Genomic DNA, 16560 nt, shown 5'->3' on the forward strand with positions numbered 1-16560 from the left:
CCCCAGCCTCAGTGCAGCCTCCTCCGGAAGTCCCCCCCACCCTCTGCTCAGGTGTCTCCTTCCACTCCCCGGGGGACGGGTGGGGGGGGGGGGTTCCCATGTGGCCTCCATCACGGCTCCCCATCCCTGTGGGCTAGCTGTGGGCCTGCCTTCCTATGTCTTAGGCTCCGCAGTATCCACAAGGCCCAGTGGTCAGCACTGAGTGGACAAAAGAAGGCTGCAGGGTGGCTGAGCGGACTCAGTACAAAGCCATAGAAAACCAGTTTGTAAAAACACCCGTGTGCTGGACTCTTTCTTTATTGTGTCTAATCCTACAATAAGATGGCAGCCGGGCATTCTATTTCCCCATGTTAGAGATGAGGAAGCTGGGGCTTGCAGCAGCTGCCACAGTGAATTGAACAGCATTCCCCCGAATTCATATCCACCTGGAGCTCTGGATGTGACCTTATCTGGGAACAGAGTCTTTGTAGATATCATTAGTGTGGGCCCTAAATCTGATAACCAGTGTCCTTACAAGGTCATGTGAAGGGGGAGCCTGGGTGGTGCCGTCAGTTAAGTGGCTGCCTTCTGCTCAGGTCATGATCCTGGGCTCCTGGGCTCCTGGGCTGGAGACCCCCATCGGGCTCCCTGCTCAGCAGGGGGTCTGCCTCTCCCTCTACTCCTCCCCCTTGCTCATGCTTGCACTCGCCCTCTCCCTCTCTCAAATGAATAAATAAAAAATCTTGAAAAAGGGATGCCTGAGTGGCTCAGCGGTTGAGCGTCTGCCTTCAGCTCAGGGCATGATCCCAGGATTCGGGATCGAGTCCCGCATCGGTCTCTCTGCGAGGAGCCTGCTTCTCCTTCTGCCTGCGTCTGTGCCTCTCTCTGTGTGTCTCTCGTGAATAAATAAATAAATATCTTAAAAAAAAAAAAAAGCCACGTGAAGAGAGTGTGCCTGTGTCGGTTGAGCATCTGACTCTTGGTTTTAGGTCAGTTGTGATCTTGGGGTGGTGGGACCAGGCCAGCTGGACTCTGTGCTCAGCGGGGAGGCTGTTCAAGACTCTCCCTCTCTCTCTCCACTGTCTCAAATAAATAAATCTTTAAAAAGAAGAAGAAGGGGCAGCCTCGGTGGCGCAGCGGTTTAGCGCCTGCCTTTGGCCCAGGGCGTGATCCTGGAGACCCAGGATTGAGTCCCATGTCAGGCTCTCTGTGGAGCCTGCTTCTCCCTCTGCCTGTGTCTCTGCCTCTCTGTGTGTGTCTGTCATGAATAAATGAATAAAATCTTAAGAAAAAAGAAGAAGAAGAAGAAGAAAGCACTGAAGAGAGACACACACACACACACACACACACAAAAGAGAGAGAGAGAGAGACAGGTAATAAAGCCAGGGGTTAACAGAACCCCAGGTGGCAGTGATGTCACTGAAACCAAGGAATGTCAAGGATGCCAGCAACCACCAGAAGCTAGGAAAAAGCACAGGAAGGTTCTTCCCTAGAGCCTTCAGAGGCAGTGCAGCCCTGCCAATGCCTTGATTTCCGACTTCTAGTCTCCAGAACTGTGAGAGAATACATTTGTTTTAAGCCGTCAAGTTTTTGATAATTTGTTATGACAGTGACAGAAAACTAATACAGCTGCCTACTTTGCCTGAGTTTGTTCACTCTACAAGTGACAGGTCCAGGGGATTCCAATCCGTCCTGAGCCTGTACCCCCTCCACAGGGGTCCCTGGCCCTGCAGGGCAGGCTTACAACACATCCCTACAGGGCCAGCTCCAGGAGAAACTGTTTCTGTTGAGTGTCCATCTGCTTCTTTCCTCCTAGTGAGTTCCCAAACCTTCCTGCATCCTTCTTTGGAGGGGCTGCCAGAAGGCTCATTGTCACCTGGCTCCTTGCTGAGGTACCATAAGCCCTGCTGGTACCTGGGCTTGGTCTATCCCACTGGGTGGATACAGAAGAGGCCCAAAGGTCCAGTTCCGCCACAGCCACAGCCCTTCTCCCCTCCTGCTGGGTCATCTGGACTTTGGTTCCCTGTCACTCCAGCTGGGTCACCACATGGGGTGGCCAAGAGCTTGGGAAGCCAAAGGTGTGACTGGCACCACTACTTGTCTCCTAGCAGGCTCCCACTTGGAGCCCAGGATGCTCCCCAGCAAGGCCTGGGGTTTGGCTATGTCTCTCCCACCTGACTCTCTGACTCCCCAATTTCCCACCTCATTGGCTGCCTGGGGACCCAATTCAAGCCACTGAACCTCCATTTCAACCCTAGCGCCTGGGAGGACAATCATAGCACACTGCTTCCCTACACCCACCCCAATGGGGTCTCCACAAACACAGACCTACTGAGCAAGGCAATTCCAGGGAGAGATGCCAGCAGTCATCACTTAAATATGCACAGAGATTAGAAAGGGGGAATCATGCACCCCACTCCTGAGAGCACAGCTCTGTCTCTGGGTCCTCCTGTCCACTTCAGATTAGGCCAGAAACACTCCCCAAGAGCCAACTCAACCTAACCACCCCCACAGGAGGCAGAGGGAGGCCTACCCAGGCATCCAGGCCCAGACACCACCTCCCTCTTTTTCTGGGAAAATGTCCTCCAGGAATCTCTCAGCCAAGAGCACAGAGGGTGGGGTGGGGCTGGGGGGGGGGCAGTTCTCTGCTTTCCATAGGACTCTAACTCTGAGCACGCCCCTTGTGTCTCTGCCTGGGTTGCCCCCTCCCCAATCCCCCCTGCCCCAGCTTGGCCTTCTCATGTTTGAGGGGACAATTTCCAGGCCTGGCTCGGCCTCTGGAAGGATATGGTCAGGATTTGGGAGACATCCCAGCTCTGGCTTCAGCCCTCAGGATGTAGAAGAGAGGGAGGGGGTTCTTACCAGGCTGCCAGCTCTTGACAGGGGTCTGAGAAATCCCAGGGGGCAAAGGGCTGCTGCCTAAGTCTCTGGTCCCGTCAGGTCAGCGACAGCGCCTGGACCCTGGAGGAAGGCAGGCTGAGCAGTCATGCAGGTTTGCCAGGGAGGAAACCTGTAGTGCCAAGGTGGCCCCAGGACAATGCTGGCTACGGCGGGTGGGGTGGGGGGGTGTGTGTGTGAGTGGAGGCTGCTGGGTCCAGCTGGCAGATGGCAGGGGAAAGGGGCCCCAGGATAGAAAAGCTCTGGGGGGAGCAGTCCCAACGGGGGTGTCCAGGCAAACAACACAGGGTTTGGGGTTCAGTGGGTGGTCAAGTGGCAAGGATACTAAGCTATCTTCTGTCTTGTATCGGGCTCAGCCCTGGGGACCACAGAGTCCAGCACCCTGTCCCTAGACACACTCCTGGGAGGCAATACCTAACCCAAAAGAGGGGCCTGAATCTGACCTCACTTACCAACTGCCCTCAGATGGCCACTCCTCACCCCACAGACACCCTTTCTGTGCTCGCTCCTCCTTTACCTGTGCCCAGGCCCACTGTCCTAACAGTCTGGACACATCCTCTTTTGCTGTGGGAGCTGGGGGTCTGGAGCCTCATGCTCCAAATGTCCCCTACCCAGGGAATGTGAGGGCCCAGAGCTGGGGGGGGGGTTGGGGGGGCTGCCCCTCAAGTAGGCTCCTAGAGCTGGGTGGGTCCCTAGCTCAAGCTTGATCCCTAGAGGAGCCAGGACTCCCCCTCTTCACACTGCCTCCCCACCCGTCAAGTAGAAGAAGGAAGCCTGGGGCAGGTGCATCTGACCTGCTACCAGCCTGCTCTGAGCTGGCCCTACACGTAACCGGCACTCTTCATCCCCCAAATCTCCCAGGCCTGGGTCAGAGGAAGGGCACACCACCTAGCCTGCCCAGCCCTGTCCCCAGTCAGGCCGGAGGCGCAGTAAATATTTGGCGAGCAGGAATGCGTATGCAGGTGGACTGGTCAGCTACTGCGGTCGCCCACTGCCTGGGGAGTCCCTGAGCAGGTGACGGCACAGTCCCCCCGGATTCCGATCCAGCGCTCGCAGCACCACCAAAGCGACGGGGCCAGTCAGCGCGGAGGCCACGGCCGAGCCCCGAGCCGGCTGCCCTCCCTCCGCGTCTCCAGGCCCCGCTCCGGACCAGCCCAGAGCCCGGGCTGGCGTGGCCGCGGGGGGGGTGGGGGTGGCGGGGGGCGGGGGCTCTGCTAGCGAGCGCTCCCGAAGCAGCAGGGCCCCCCCGCCCCCGGGTCCCCGCGGTGCAGCCCGGCCGGGCCCCCCGGGTCCCCGCGGTGCAGCCGGGGCGGGGCGGGGCGGGGCCGGGGGCGGGGCGCACACGGCCGGGACTCCCTCGGGCTCGGCGCCCGCGGCGGGCGGCCATGGGGGCGCGGCTGGGCCGGCGGAGCGGAGCCGAGGCGGGCTCGGAAGTCGGGGCGGCGGCGGGGTGCGGGCCCGCGCCCTATGAGCGCCGGGTGCGCTGGCTCCGCGAGATCCAGGCGACGCTCCGCGAGCGGCGGCCCGAGCGCGCCCGGCAGCTGCTGCGCCTCCTGCGCCAGGCGAGAGAAGGAGCGGGCCGGCCGGGGGCCGGGGCCGGGGCCGGGGCCGGGGCCGGGGCCGGGGGCGGTGGTCGGGGCCGGGGGTCGGGGTCGGGGTCGGGGCCGGGGGCGGGGGCGGGGGCCGGGGCCGGGGCCGGGGGCGGGGGCGGGGGCGGGGGTCGGGGCCGGGGCGAGGGGCGGGGCGCGCAGCTGGCCCCGGGCGCGGGCGGGCGGGTCCGCGGGGGGTACGGAGGGCTGAGGGGTCTCGTCGGGGCGGGGGCGCGAGGGAGGGGAAGCCGTCCCCTGGAGTGGAGGCCGCTGAGGCTGCGGGGGGCGGGGGGGCTGTGATGCGGAGGAGGGGCCGTGACGGTGGCCGCCTCTCTGGGGTTTCAGAGGTCAGTCTGTGTGTGTTGAAGGTGCCCCAAGCTTGGAGCCAAGAACCCAGATTCAGGCCTCGGCAGGAGAAGAGTAGAGCTGGGAGGAGCGGCAAGGGAGGGGTGAGAAGGGGTGACATCTTGTGCTGAGGGGCAGGGGAGGAGGACAGCTCCTCTCTCCTTGGGGTGAAGGGAGGCGGGGACCCGCAGCTGGTCAGCCTGCCCAACCTCACCATGACACTACGGCAGCCCAGACAGAGCTACAACTCACATCACCCATCCTCCTAACAGGCAGATCACCTCCGTTTGGTACATACACCTGGCATCTGTACACCACAACAGCACGTCTGGATTGGGGTGGGGGGGATTGTGCCTCTGGTCCCACACACACCAGGTACCTGAGCCAGCCTGGGGTGCCCCGGGGAGACATGGGTTCTGGTCCCAGCATCACCACCGGGCAAGCCACTTCCCTTTCTGGCAGTGTCCCCACCCCTCGAAGCAGCTACCACCACAACCTGCCCCGTCCTGGAATCTGAATCAGCATGCAGGTGTTTGGCCTACAGGTGGATGATTAGAGAAGAGAAACTGAGGCTTGGACAACAGTGGTGAGCCTCCAGCCACAGAGAAAATTAGGGGGGGCAGCCAAGGCCAGAGCCCAACCCCTGGCCTCCCAGCCCACTCCCTGCTGTGCTGGGCTTCCTTCTCTGGGCTTCCCCAGCTGGAAAGGTGGGGCTGGCCCTTTAAGAGGAGCTGTCCGCACCAGCAGAAGGTTGGCTGTGTGTCTGGGGCCCTGTCTGGGTCAGCCCAGGCTCACCAGCTAGCCCTCTCTTCTGGATCCTCCCTAGCTGGCATTTGTAACTTGAATGGTGTTTAAAACACAAACAGCAAAGCAGCACCGAATCAGCTAGACCATCCAGAGGCACAGATCTTTGTCTAGAATGGTATCTGGAACCAAAGCACCAGCAGGACATTTTTTTTTTTTTTAACTGGGAAAGCAGTGATGTTGCCCCCTTGTGTCTCAGAGGCCAGAATTCCCAGCCAAAGAGGGGGCTACCCTGCTCCACAATCCACAAGGACTCCACAGTTATGGCCCTTGGGCATTCCCACCTGGCCTGTCTGCCTGTGCACAGGGTCTTTAAGCACAGATCGTGTCACTCTGTGGCTTGGGGAGGGCCCAGGGGTCTGGAGGCCCCCCCCCCCGGCTGTGCCTGCCCCATCAGCTTGTCAGTATATACTCTAAATGGGCACTCTAAAAGGATGTTCAGTACCACACCAGGCCTATGGGAGTAATGGGAGGAGAAGCCCAAGGACTGAAGGCAGGAAGGCCAGGGCAGGCCAGGGACCCAATGGTGAGGTCTCTGAGGGGTGGGAGACATGGAGGCTGGACAACATGGCCAGTGGGCTGGGGAGGGTGGGAATGCCAGACCGAGCATGAGTCTAGTGTTGCACAATGAGAGCCATTTGGTTTCCAGTAAAGGGGTTAAGGATCAAGCTTAGGTGCGTGTTTCCTAGAGCTGGCTCTGGCAGCCCAAGGGTAGGATGAGATGGGTGTTGGGAGGCTGAGAGGCCCAGGAGGAGGTTGTTAGGGAGAGAAGCCTGAACCTCTTGGGCCAGTGGGGAGGGTGAACTGGGCAGAGATGGGAGAGGGAAGAGTGCCGGGTGGTTCTGAGCTCTCACTTGAGTGCTGGGAAGATGGGGACAGTGATGCCCTTTACTGAGCTGGGGCACAAGAAGTGAGGCCAGCTTCAGGTCAGGAGGTGAACACACCCAGTCTAAGCTGCCTTTGGGATATCTGAGCTGAGAGAGAGGTCCAGTCCCACAAATGGGACCTGGACCTGTCAGCAAACAGATGGTGACCAGAAGTCTAGAGAGCTTGGGAATAGATGGAAGAGGCAAAGGGCCCCAAGGGAATGTGGGAGGATGGCAGCATTTGGGGGTCCTCAGAGGAACCCCCAAAGAACCCTCCAGACAAGCCCAACCCCAGAGGTAACAGGTGTCATAGTACCATATTTTGCCTCCAGGGAACCAGTCTAAGGGTTTTGGAACCTATTTATCATCTCCCTGAAGCCCCCGGTGCACTGACACTCTCCTCATCCAAAGGGTCCCCTTGCTTCTGGACAGTTGGCCCATTGCCGCCTGGGAAGAGACTCCAACAAGCATCAGAGAGGGAGACCGAGAACTGGGAACAGGGGCGAGGGTCTGGCTTAGATGGGGACCTGGAGACGGGAGAGCCCAACTCCTGGCTCACTCAGCTCTCCTCACCACGCACAGGACCTGGGCCTCGAGGGGACCCTCCTCACTGACATCCTCTACAAGAATGTGGCCTTCCTCAATCTGGTGGACCCCATCTCCCATGACCTGCTGGTGAACCTGGCCCGGGACCTGCAGTGCCCCAAGACGGTGAGGCCAGTAGACGTGGGCCTCAGGCTGGGCAGTGCGGCTGACAGGGACCAGGAACACCCAGGGCTGGAGGCTAGGAGCCTTGTGTTCATCTGGCTTGCTTCAAGGCTTAAAGCAGGTCAATGTCCCTCACTGGGACCTGATGCCAGTTTCAGTGTATTAGGATGGCAAGCAGCTAACACCTGTGAGCTGTGCTTTCCTACATCTGAAAAGTCATGTGTTGGTTAAACCTGCTTCCGCAGTGCCAGCGCTGTGCGCCAGGGCCTGGGACCCAGGCAGAAAGTCATACAGGGACACTGCGGGACATAGAATGTTCTGATAAATCTGCTGATGGAACCAAGCTCCCAGCCTCTGAGTTCCTGGGGCCAGAAGAGAGCCACCCTAGGCTGGAATCCCTGTCCGCATGTCCCCATCCTGTATGGATACATCTGGGGACAAGTGTGCACTGCTTCCCACAGCAGTGTGAGCCACAGGCAAATCCCTCCTCATGTTGAATTGGAATTTGCTATCTGTGGCCTCCATCCTCCCTCCTCCCAAGCCACCACATCTGCTCCAAACCCTGCTTTGGTGGCACCTGCAGATACCTGGCCACGAGCATGGAAGGTGCTGTGCTCCTGACACAGCCACCAGCCTCCATCCCTTAGTCACAGGTCTCTGTGTGAAACAAGGATGCCCACTATGGGCCCAGCCAGCTCTGAACTCCCACATCTATAAGCAGGCATCACAAGGATTCTGAGGCTAGCTTCGAGCCACACTGACTGCCAGGGCTTACTGCCACTGTGTGTACGCACCGTTAACAGAGGAACAGGATAAAGAATGTGCTGGATAGTGGAGTGTGCTCAGTGCCAGCTTTGTGGAAAGCAGAGCATCCCTGTTTTTCCCCCTCCACGCTAGGTTTCTCTGAGGGCCCACTTAAGACCAGGAGAGAGCCAAGTGGTGGGACTGTAACACATTAACCCTCCCAGCCCTGGCAGCCCAGACCCAGGCCCCATAGGCACGGTCTAGCTTGGAGAGTGAGAGGAAGAAGAGCATGCTGACCTGGCTTGTTCCTATTCCCTGGGGGTGGCGTCAGTGGAGCAGGGCTCCCTGGAGGGGCCTGGTCCTGCCTCCCCCTGTGGCGAGTTGCCGGGGAGCGTTGAGGGTGGGCAGGGAGCCGGCTGATAGCCCCGAGACACTGGCCTTGGGCCTGAGGACAGGGAACAAGGGCCCATTGTCTAGGCTTCCTCCCGCCGGGCACCGCGGGCTTCAGACCAGCCTGTCCAGTTCCCAGTGGCAGCCTCCCCTGGCTGTGTGCCAGGCTCCAGCCAGGGTGGGGGGTGGGAGGGGGAGGCCAGTGGTCAGCTCAGTGATCCATGATGAATCATGTGCTGGGGCACACACTTGGATCCCCAAGGCCCAGAGGGGGATGGGAGGGACTCAGCCTTACCCTGACAACGCTTCCCCTCAACAGGACTATGAGCTCTGGAAGTCCTCGGATAAGATCTGCCGGCAGCTCATCTACCATCTCACCCCTCACTCCAAGCGGCAGCGAGGATCCAGCCTGCCCCGGAGGAAGACCCTGAGCTGGTAAGGGGAGCCTAGCCACAGCCCCACCTCATGGCCCCTTAGGGTCCCTTCCTAGGCCGACATGGAGAGGCAGCTCAGCAAGAGGCTGGTGCCTGAAACCGTACCCTGTGAGCCCCACTCTTGTCTGCATCACAGCTCTGGAATTCTCCCCAAACCAAGCTGCACCCTCTCTGTGACCTGCCTCCATCACCCCTCAATCCCTGGCCTGTCACAGGGCCTGGCCCCGACCCCTGAATCCTCACAATAGGCTGTGAGGGAGACAGATTCTGGGTCATGATTCCAATTTTATAGGAAAGGAAACCAAGGTGGGGAGAGGCCAAGTGGCTTGCCCAAGGCCACACCCTGCCCTAATTTTCCTAGAGCTCTTTAAAAAGCCTTGCTAGGCTGCCTGAAGCCAAGGCCTCCACCACCAGCCTGAGACCTATTCTGCTGTGGGGTTCCCTTCCCAGTCACTCCATCACAGCTCTGTGGCCAGACTCAGCCTAGGGACTTGCTGTGGACACCAGGTCCAGGGACCTGGAACCACGGCTCCGGTACTCTCCCCTGCTTGCTTCCCTACCCCTGAGCCTGGTGGTTCACAATGAGCCCAGAGCCCATGGGGTTGTTCCCTCCCTAGCAGTGGTCCCCCCTGCCTAACTGCATAGTAGGCCATGTTCAAACGACAGTAGAGACCTAGAGGGCAGTTCCAGGGGTGGTGGAGGATGCTTCTCAGTCTCTAAACTTTCTTTCCAGCTTAGAACATAGGGGGCCCTTCACCTCCCAACAGCCCACGCCCACACGTCCCAACACATCCCCTCTTGCTCCTCCCCTCTTGCTCCTCTAGCCCCCAAGGCCAGGGGGACTACCCTGATACCCTGTCACCCCCATAGGAACATCTGTCTGTACCCACAAAAGGTGGACTTTGGAGGAGACATGGGGGAAAAGATGTGGGCTCAGCAGTTAGAGTACCTCAATTTGAAGACCTGGCTTCTCTCTCTTAGTAGTATGTGACCATGGAAGAGTCCTGTTACCTCTCTGAGCATCATTTGCTCCTCTGCAGAATGAGATCATTCTTACTCTAGATATAATAAGAGTGACAACGTAGGCACGCAGTAAGGTTTTATAATAGTGGCTCGAGAAACCTTAACACATGTATCTTTATTCTTCATATCAGCCAAGTCTCCTTTTCACCAAAGGAGAAACTGAGGCTCAGAAAGGTTCCAAGAATTGACCAAGGCCACCCGTGTAGGAAGTAGCAGTTTGATCCCAGTATGGCCTGACAGTAGGGCCCAGGTCCTGCCACCACTGTGGGCTGCCCCGACGGGTGACTGTCTGCAGCTGGTGGGGCCTGCCTGGGCCATGGATGCTGGCTCAGTCCATCCTTGCCTGCAACCCTCCCACAGCCTCAAGAGCAGCCTCCAGATGACACAGCTGACCGGGGAGACCGTGAACCTCTCAGGGATTTGGCTGTCGGCGCGTGATGTGCAGCATATCACGCGCTACCTGGGAAGCCAGGGAGCTGGGCTCACGGTGCTGGACCTGAGCTTCACAGGGCTGAGTGACGAGCTGTTGCGCCTGCTGCTGCCCAGCCTCTGGACACTGCCCCGCCTCACCCAACTCCTGCTCAACGGCAATAGGCTGACGAGGGCCACTGCCCGTGAGCTCACTGAGGCTGTCAAGGACCCCACCAAGTTTCCTGCGCTGGCCTGGGTGGACCTGGGCAACAATGTGGACGTAGCCTCCTTGCCCCAACCCCTGCTGGTTGGCTTGCGCCGGCGACTGAGCCAACACACTTCACTCCCCACCATCTATGAGGGCCTGGACCTTGAGTCTGAGGGTGGCACGGCTGAAGCCACCTCCACGGCCTCCACCTGGGGCTCAGTGGCTGCTGGGCCAGGGTCTGAATCCCAGGCCTGCTGCACGAGGTGACCCGCCACCCACCCTGGCTCCTACCTGAGTGCCAACACTCTTAGGCACGTGGGATGGAGGATGATGGAGGCCTTCCAGGACCCCGGAGATCCGGTGTAAATGCTCAGCCTGGAATGAAGGGGATGGAAGGAGACTGGCCTCACCAAAGGCCAGCCAGTCAGCCTAGGATCAAGTGTGAGGCTTCTCCCAGCAGGGAGGGAGGGCCCAGCACCCGCAGTAAAAGGTGATGCCCCCTCTGCTTCAGCCTTTCTACACTGTGGACCTCAGGGCCGCTGAGCGCCAGCCCTGCTTCTGGGGTGGGGAGAAGGGGTAGCCAAAGGTTCGGGGGTGCTGCCCACCTGAAAGGGAGGGACCAAGCTTACACTGACTTCCTGCAGGTGCTGCCTGGGCAGACCCCATGGTGCAGGGTCAGGTCTATCTGTGGGCAGGGGCTTAGAGGAGGCCTCCAGGGACCTGACCTTAACAGCTGGGTGGGGCTTGGAGTGGAGCAGGTTGGGAGGCTACAGAGGGGCAAAGCTCAGAATGGAGCCCCACAGCAAGCTTGGGCCTGAGGCCAGGATGCTGACCTCCCCACCAGGACCCCTTGGGCTGGGGATAAGACTGTGCTGACAGGAGGCCACAAAGGGCAGGTGCAGCCCCCCCCCAACTGGGACCCATCCCCCTGTACTTAGTGGGCAACTCCATGGGGTTAGGAGATACCTCAGACCAGAAACAAAGAGCTTGTGTGTTCCCTCCAGGCCCTGACAACCCATGTGCACAGTCATTCCTCTGGAGGACCCCCAGAAAGCATGCAGGAGGTAGAGGTGGACACATCAGCAGTGGGAGCTGGGAGTGGAGCATTCTGAGCACTGCCCCAGGGGCAGTCGGCTCCCAGCAAGGGGCTATCTTCTGTCTCCTCAAGGACCATCAGGGCAGGCTCCAGATCAGAAGCCTAAAGCCATGGTTACCTGCTCAGCCATGTGTGAAGACCTGGAGTACAGCCCAACTAGGAGTCATTCAGAGCAAAGAAAGACAATGAAGGAATTTAAAGATGTCCAGGGGGGAAACTGAGGCTCAGAATGGGGAAGCCAGCAGCGGAAGTCTCCCAGGTCAGATCTAGGGCAGTGGTGATGCTCATGGATAAGGAGAGACCTGATGGCAGAGAGAAGCTCCAAGGGCCAAAGAGAAGGTGGGGCACTCCCCTGGGCCTACATACCCAGGCCCACCAGTGACCTTCCTCCACAGTCAGGACCATGAGTCAGCAATGATTCCAGGTCAGCCAGATGCATAAGAGCCTCTTGGGCCAGAAAGGAGATGGCCAAGAAGGGTGAGGACGGCATGGTGCTGGGTTCCAGGAGCAGGAAGGAGGTGGGGAGGAAAAGGAGCTCCCCCTCTGCTGCCGCCTGCCCCTCCACCCCCCCACCCACCACCCGAGGACAGGCCCCTGCCAGCCTGGCTGCTTTTGGAAGAACCCTTATCCGGAGGTGGTGGGAAGGGTGTGAATTACACCAGGTTCAGCCCAGCTCTGCTCCTGACTCGCTGTTGGGACCTGGCCAGGGCCTCCTCTCTCCTGGCCTTGGGTCTCTCCTTTTTCCTCTGTGTTAAGGCTGGCTCTCCAGAGTCCCTTCCAGCTCTCAACCCTCCATCCTGGGGTCCTGGCCCCCTCAGTCCTCCTTGTTTTAAAGACATGGGCCTGCCCATTGGCCTGGGAGCCACAGAAGTATCTCCGGTGCCCTGGCTCCGGAACAAGGGGCTCAGGCTCCCCGGAGCAAGGTAGAGCAGGGTGGGAGATGAAAAGGGCCAGAAGGGAAGAGAAAGATGGGGAAGCTGGCCTTGCCCTGGGCAGGCTGTTAAGTCCACCACAGGCAGGCAGCCGTGTTCTGTGATTCCTTGCTGGAGAAATGCCGAGCTCGCTGTCCTCCCTGCCCTCCTGCTCCCCTCGCTCCCTGCCCACCACTGGCCCAAATCCAGCCCACAAACCTTGAACGCCGCCGCTGGGAGAGATTCCTACCAGGATGGTGTGCCGACCTGAGCGGGGTGTCACCAGGCGAGCTCTGGGAGAATTCAGGCAGCAGCAGCTGGTCTCAATCTCCCCGCCTCTCAGACGGAGGCACGCGATGCAATAGCTGAGCTCGAACATAAAACAGCTCAAGAGAAGAGGGTTGGCCTTGTTGCCAGGCAGGTGTCACAGCCCCTTCATGAGCCCTCATGCCAGGGGCCTCATGGCCATCAGCGAGGCTCCTCTATCGGCAGAGACACTCCAGGAGGAGGGGTCTTGTGCCTTGTGAAGCTTTGGGGGCAGAGAGCCCCCACCAGGCAGGCTCCAGCCTGAGTTCCAGACCCCAGAGGCAACAGATAGGCCTTGCCCAGGCCTAGTCTTGGAGGCAGATAGGCTCAGCTCGGTCCTGGCCCTGTCACCCACTGGTGGTGTCCTCTCGGAGTCTGTTCCTTCATCTTGGGAACTAGGTACACCAAGCCTCCCCTTGTCCTGCTGGAGAGAGCATGACACGGTCTGGAAAGCGCCTGCTGCGTGGGAGGGCACAGGGCAGGCACACTCTTCAGCGTCAGTGGAGCCTCCACCCAGGGCTCCCTGGATGGGAATGGCAGGAGCCCAAACCTCCAGGACTCAGCAGAGCTGAAGCCATTTATTTATTTAGAGAGCACTTCTGTAGCCTTTCCGTGGGCCAGGTACTGTGCAGATGGCTTTACATTCCTTTAATTCTCTTTGCACTTATAGGTGAGTGAACTGAGACAGGGAGAGGTCAAGTGATCTGTCCAAGGTAAAGAGCTAGAAACGAGAGAAGCCGGGATGTGAGCCAGGAGGCCTGGGTTGTCTGTGATGCTAACGCCAGCCTGATGCCGCCTGTCCCACAGCCATCCCGGGTTGGGGGCAAAGGGTGGTTGCTGAGGGTTCATGGGAATTCTTGAGCAAGCCCCCGCCGGAGACACCATTTGACATAGCAGACCTGCTTTGATGGCAGGTGTCCTGCAGCTGAAGAGACCCTCAGCCACACTCGCCCTAGCACAAGACCAATCAGGACCTCCCTGGGCCTATTTCTTTGTGTGCAAAATGGGTGCAGAGGGGAGCAGTGAGGACCTAGGCTTTGCCCTTTTCCACGATTGAAAGGGACAAATGGGGAGTGGGTTCAAAAGCACTCAGCAGCCTGAATGAAGCCCAGCCCTGTACTTAGGGTGCGGGATCGATGCCCACTTCTGACGGTCTGAGTGGGACAACTGCAGTTACTTTCACCTCTCTGGGCATCAGCCTCCTCAAGCTTAAACATGCTTTGCCAGGATGTTCAGAGCATTGGAGGGAAACATGTAGGAAAGATACCTGTGATCCACAGGACCTCTGTGACCTGCTTGGGAACTTCTTTACTGCCCAGAAGGGAAAATATTTGAGTCCAGATAAGGTGCTTTCCATATGAATCTACAGCAAATGTCAGCCTCTGCTGAGTCTTCATCTTGAAAATCCAAAATCTCATGCAGCTGATCCGAGTGGTTGATATCAACCCAGCACAGAGGTTTTTCTCTAGGTTCTAGAGGGAAAGGAAAACACACTTCCTCTTAGAGATGATTGCAAATCATCAGTGAAAACCAGTATTTCCTTTCCCAACTGTATACTTCAGTTTTAATTTTTAAAAATTATATTGTGTTTTTATCTTTAAAAAATATATATTTATTTTTAGACAGCGAGAGCATGCATGAGCAGGGGGAGGGGCAGAGGGAGAGAGAGAGAAAAAATCTCAAGCAGACTCCACACTGAGCATGGAGATTGACGCAGGGCTCAATCGCATGACCCTGAGATCATGACCTGAGCCAAAATCAGGAGTCTGGCACTTAACTGACGGAGCTACCCAGGTGCCCGCAAAATTGTATTGTATCTTAAGATTTTATTTATTTATTTATTTGAGACAGAGAGAGAGCATGAGCAGAAGTAGGGGCAGAGAGAGGGATAAGCAGGCTCCACACTGAGCAGGTTGCTTGTCGCAGGGCTCGATCCCAGGACCCCAGGATCATGATCTGAGCCAAAGGCAGATGCTTAATAGACTGAGCACCTGGGCACCCTTGAACTGACTTTTAAATGGAAACACAACATATCAGAATTTATAGGATGCCACTAAAATAGAACTTGGCGGGGGTACATTTATAGCAGTAAACATCTATTTAAGAAAAAAAAGAAAGGTCTCAGATCAATGATCTCAAGCTATATTAATACCAGACAAGAAAATTCACTTAAGAATCTAGAAAAAGGGGTTCCTGGCTGGCTCAGTTAGTGGAGCATGTGACTCTTGATCTTGGGGTTGTGAGTTCAAGCCTTATGTCGAGTATAGAGATTATACAAAAATAAAAAAAATAATTAAAAAAAAGGATCTAGAAAAAGAAGAGCCAATGAAAACTAAAGTAAGCAGAAAGAAGGAAATAAAGATCAAAGTGGATATCAATGAAATAGAAAACAGAAAATCATAGAGAAAATCAAGATGATAAAATTGATAAACTTCTAGCCAGACTGATCAGGAAAGAAGAAAGAAAAAAAGACACAATTACCAATCTCAGAAATGAGAGGGGTGATTACTACAGATTCCACAGATATTGAAAGGGAATATCATGAAAAATTTTGTGCCAACAAATTGAACAACTTAGATGAAATGGACAAATTCCTTAAAAGATCCAAAATACCAATATTTAAGAAGTAACTAACCTGAATAGTCCTATATCTATTTTTTTTAAATTTTTATTTATTTATGATAGTCACAGAGAGAGAGAGAGAGGCAGAGACACAGGCAGAGGGAGAAGCAGGCTCCATGCACTGGGAGCCCGACGTGGGATTCGATCCCGGGTCTCCAGGATCGCGCCCTGGGTCAAAGGCAGGCGCTAAACTGCTGCGCCATCCAGGGATCCCCTCCTATATCTATTTTTTTTAAAGATTTTATTTATTTATTCATGAGAGACATGAATATTTAAGAAGTAACTAACCTGAATAGTCCTATATCTATTTTTTTTAAAGATTTTACTTATTTATTCATGAGAGAGAGAGGGGGGCAGAGACACAGGCAGAGGGAGAAGCAGGCTCCACACAGGGAGCCCGACTTGGGACTCGATTCCGGGGCCCCAGGATCACGCCCTGGCCTGAAGGCGGCACTAAATCTCTAAGCCACCAGGGCTGCCCAAATAGTCCTATATCTATTAGAGAAACTGGAATTGTAGTTGAAAACTCTCTACAAAGAAAATTTCAGGTCTGTTTGCCTTCACTGAGGAATTTTACCAAATATTTAAGGAAGAAATAGTATCAATTCTCCACAAACTCTTCCAAAAAAAAATTAAAGAGAAGGAAATAACTCATTTTATGGGACCAGAATTACCCTGATAAGCAAAACCATGCAGGCAAAGAAAGATATTACAAGAGAAGAAAAGAAAACCATAGTGAGATGCTACTACCCCAGAGAAAATGAAATATATGTTCATGCAAGACCTTGTATATGACTATTCATAGCAGCTTTATGTGTAATAGCTAAAAAGTGGAAACAACCCAAATGTCCACAAATGGTGGTACATCCATCCAATAAAATACAACTCAACAACTAAGAGGAATCGATACATCCAACATCGTGGGAGTCTCAAGATAATTACGCTGAGTGAAAGAAATATAAAAGAATACATCCCATATTTTTGCATATAGCTAAAACCGTAGGGGTGCCTGGCTGTCAGTAAGAAGAACGTGACACTTGATCTCAGGGTCGTGAGTTCAAGCCCCACATCAGTGTAGAGATTACTAAAAGAGTAAATAAATAAATGAACTTAAAAAAAAAACACCTCTAGGGAACCCTGGGTGGCGCAGCGGTTTGGCGCCTGCCTTTGGCCCAGGGCGGGATCCTGGAGACCCGGGATCGAATCCCACGTCGGGCTCCCAGTGT

At 56.3% G+C, this 16560-nt stretch overlaps 1 protein-coding gene across 2 annotated transcripts; it reads left to right on the forward strand.

Moving 5' to 3' along the window:
* The first annotated feature begins 4262 nt into the window (after positions 1-4262).
* On the forward strand, positions 4263-15526 carry LRRC75B (leucine rich repeat containing 75B). 2 transcript variants are annotated; one of them, XR_008664060.1, is made up of 5 exons: positions 4263-4439; positions 7064-7192; positions 8643-8758; positions 10141-10889; positions 11404-15526. XR_008664060.1 is itself a non-coding variant. In XM_055322283.1 (4 exons), exons 1-4 carry the CDS (start codon positions 4263-4265, stop codon positions 10664-10666), a joined length of 948 nt encoding a protein of 315 aa, XP_055178258.1. In that variant the 3' UTR covers positions 10667-15526. The 2 variants fall into 2 exon arrangements, 1 of the variants encoding a protein (XP_055178258.1); XM_055322283.1 differs by having other exon boundaries at positions 10141-15526.
* Positions 15527-16560: the final 1034 nt, after the last annotated feature.

Source organism: Nyctereutes procyonoides, unplaced genomic scaffold (genome assembly GCF_905146905.1).
Source record: "Nyctereutes procyonoides isolate TBG_1078 unplaced genomic scaffold, NYPRO_anot_genome, whole genome shotgun sequence".
NCBI classification, from domain to species: domain Eukaryota; kingdom Metazoa; phylum Chordata; class Mammalia; order Carnivora; family Canidae; genus Nyctereutes; species Nyctereutes procyonoides.

Bases quoted from the DNA above. Each gene is read 5' to 3' on its own strand.
- LRRC75B (XM_055322283.1), top strand. From the start codon at position 4,263: ATGGGGGCGCGGCTGGGCCGGCGGAGCGGAGCCGAGGCGGGCTCGGAA. The intron at 7,193-8,642 runs GTGAGGCCAGTA...TCCCCTCAACAG, and splicing joins ACCTGCAGTGCCCCAAGACG to GACTATGAGCTCTGGAAGTC. The intron at 8,759-10,140 runs GTAAGGGGAGCC...ACCCTCCCACAG, and splicing joins CGGAGGAAGACCCTGAGCTG to CCTCAAGAGCAGCCTCCAGA.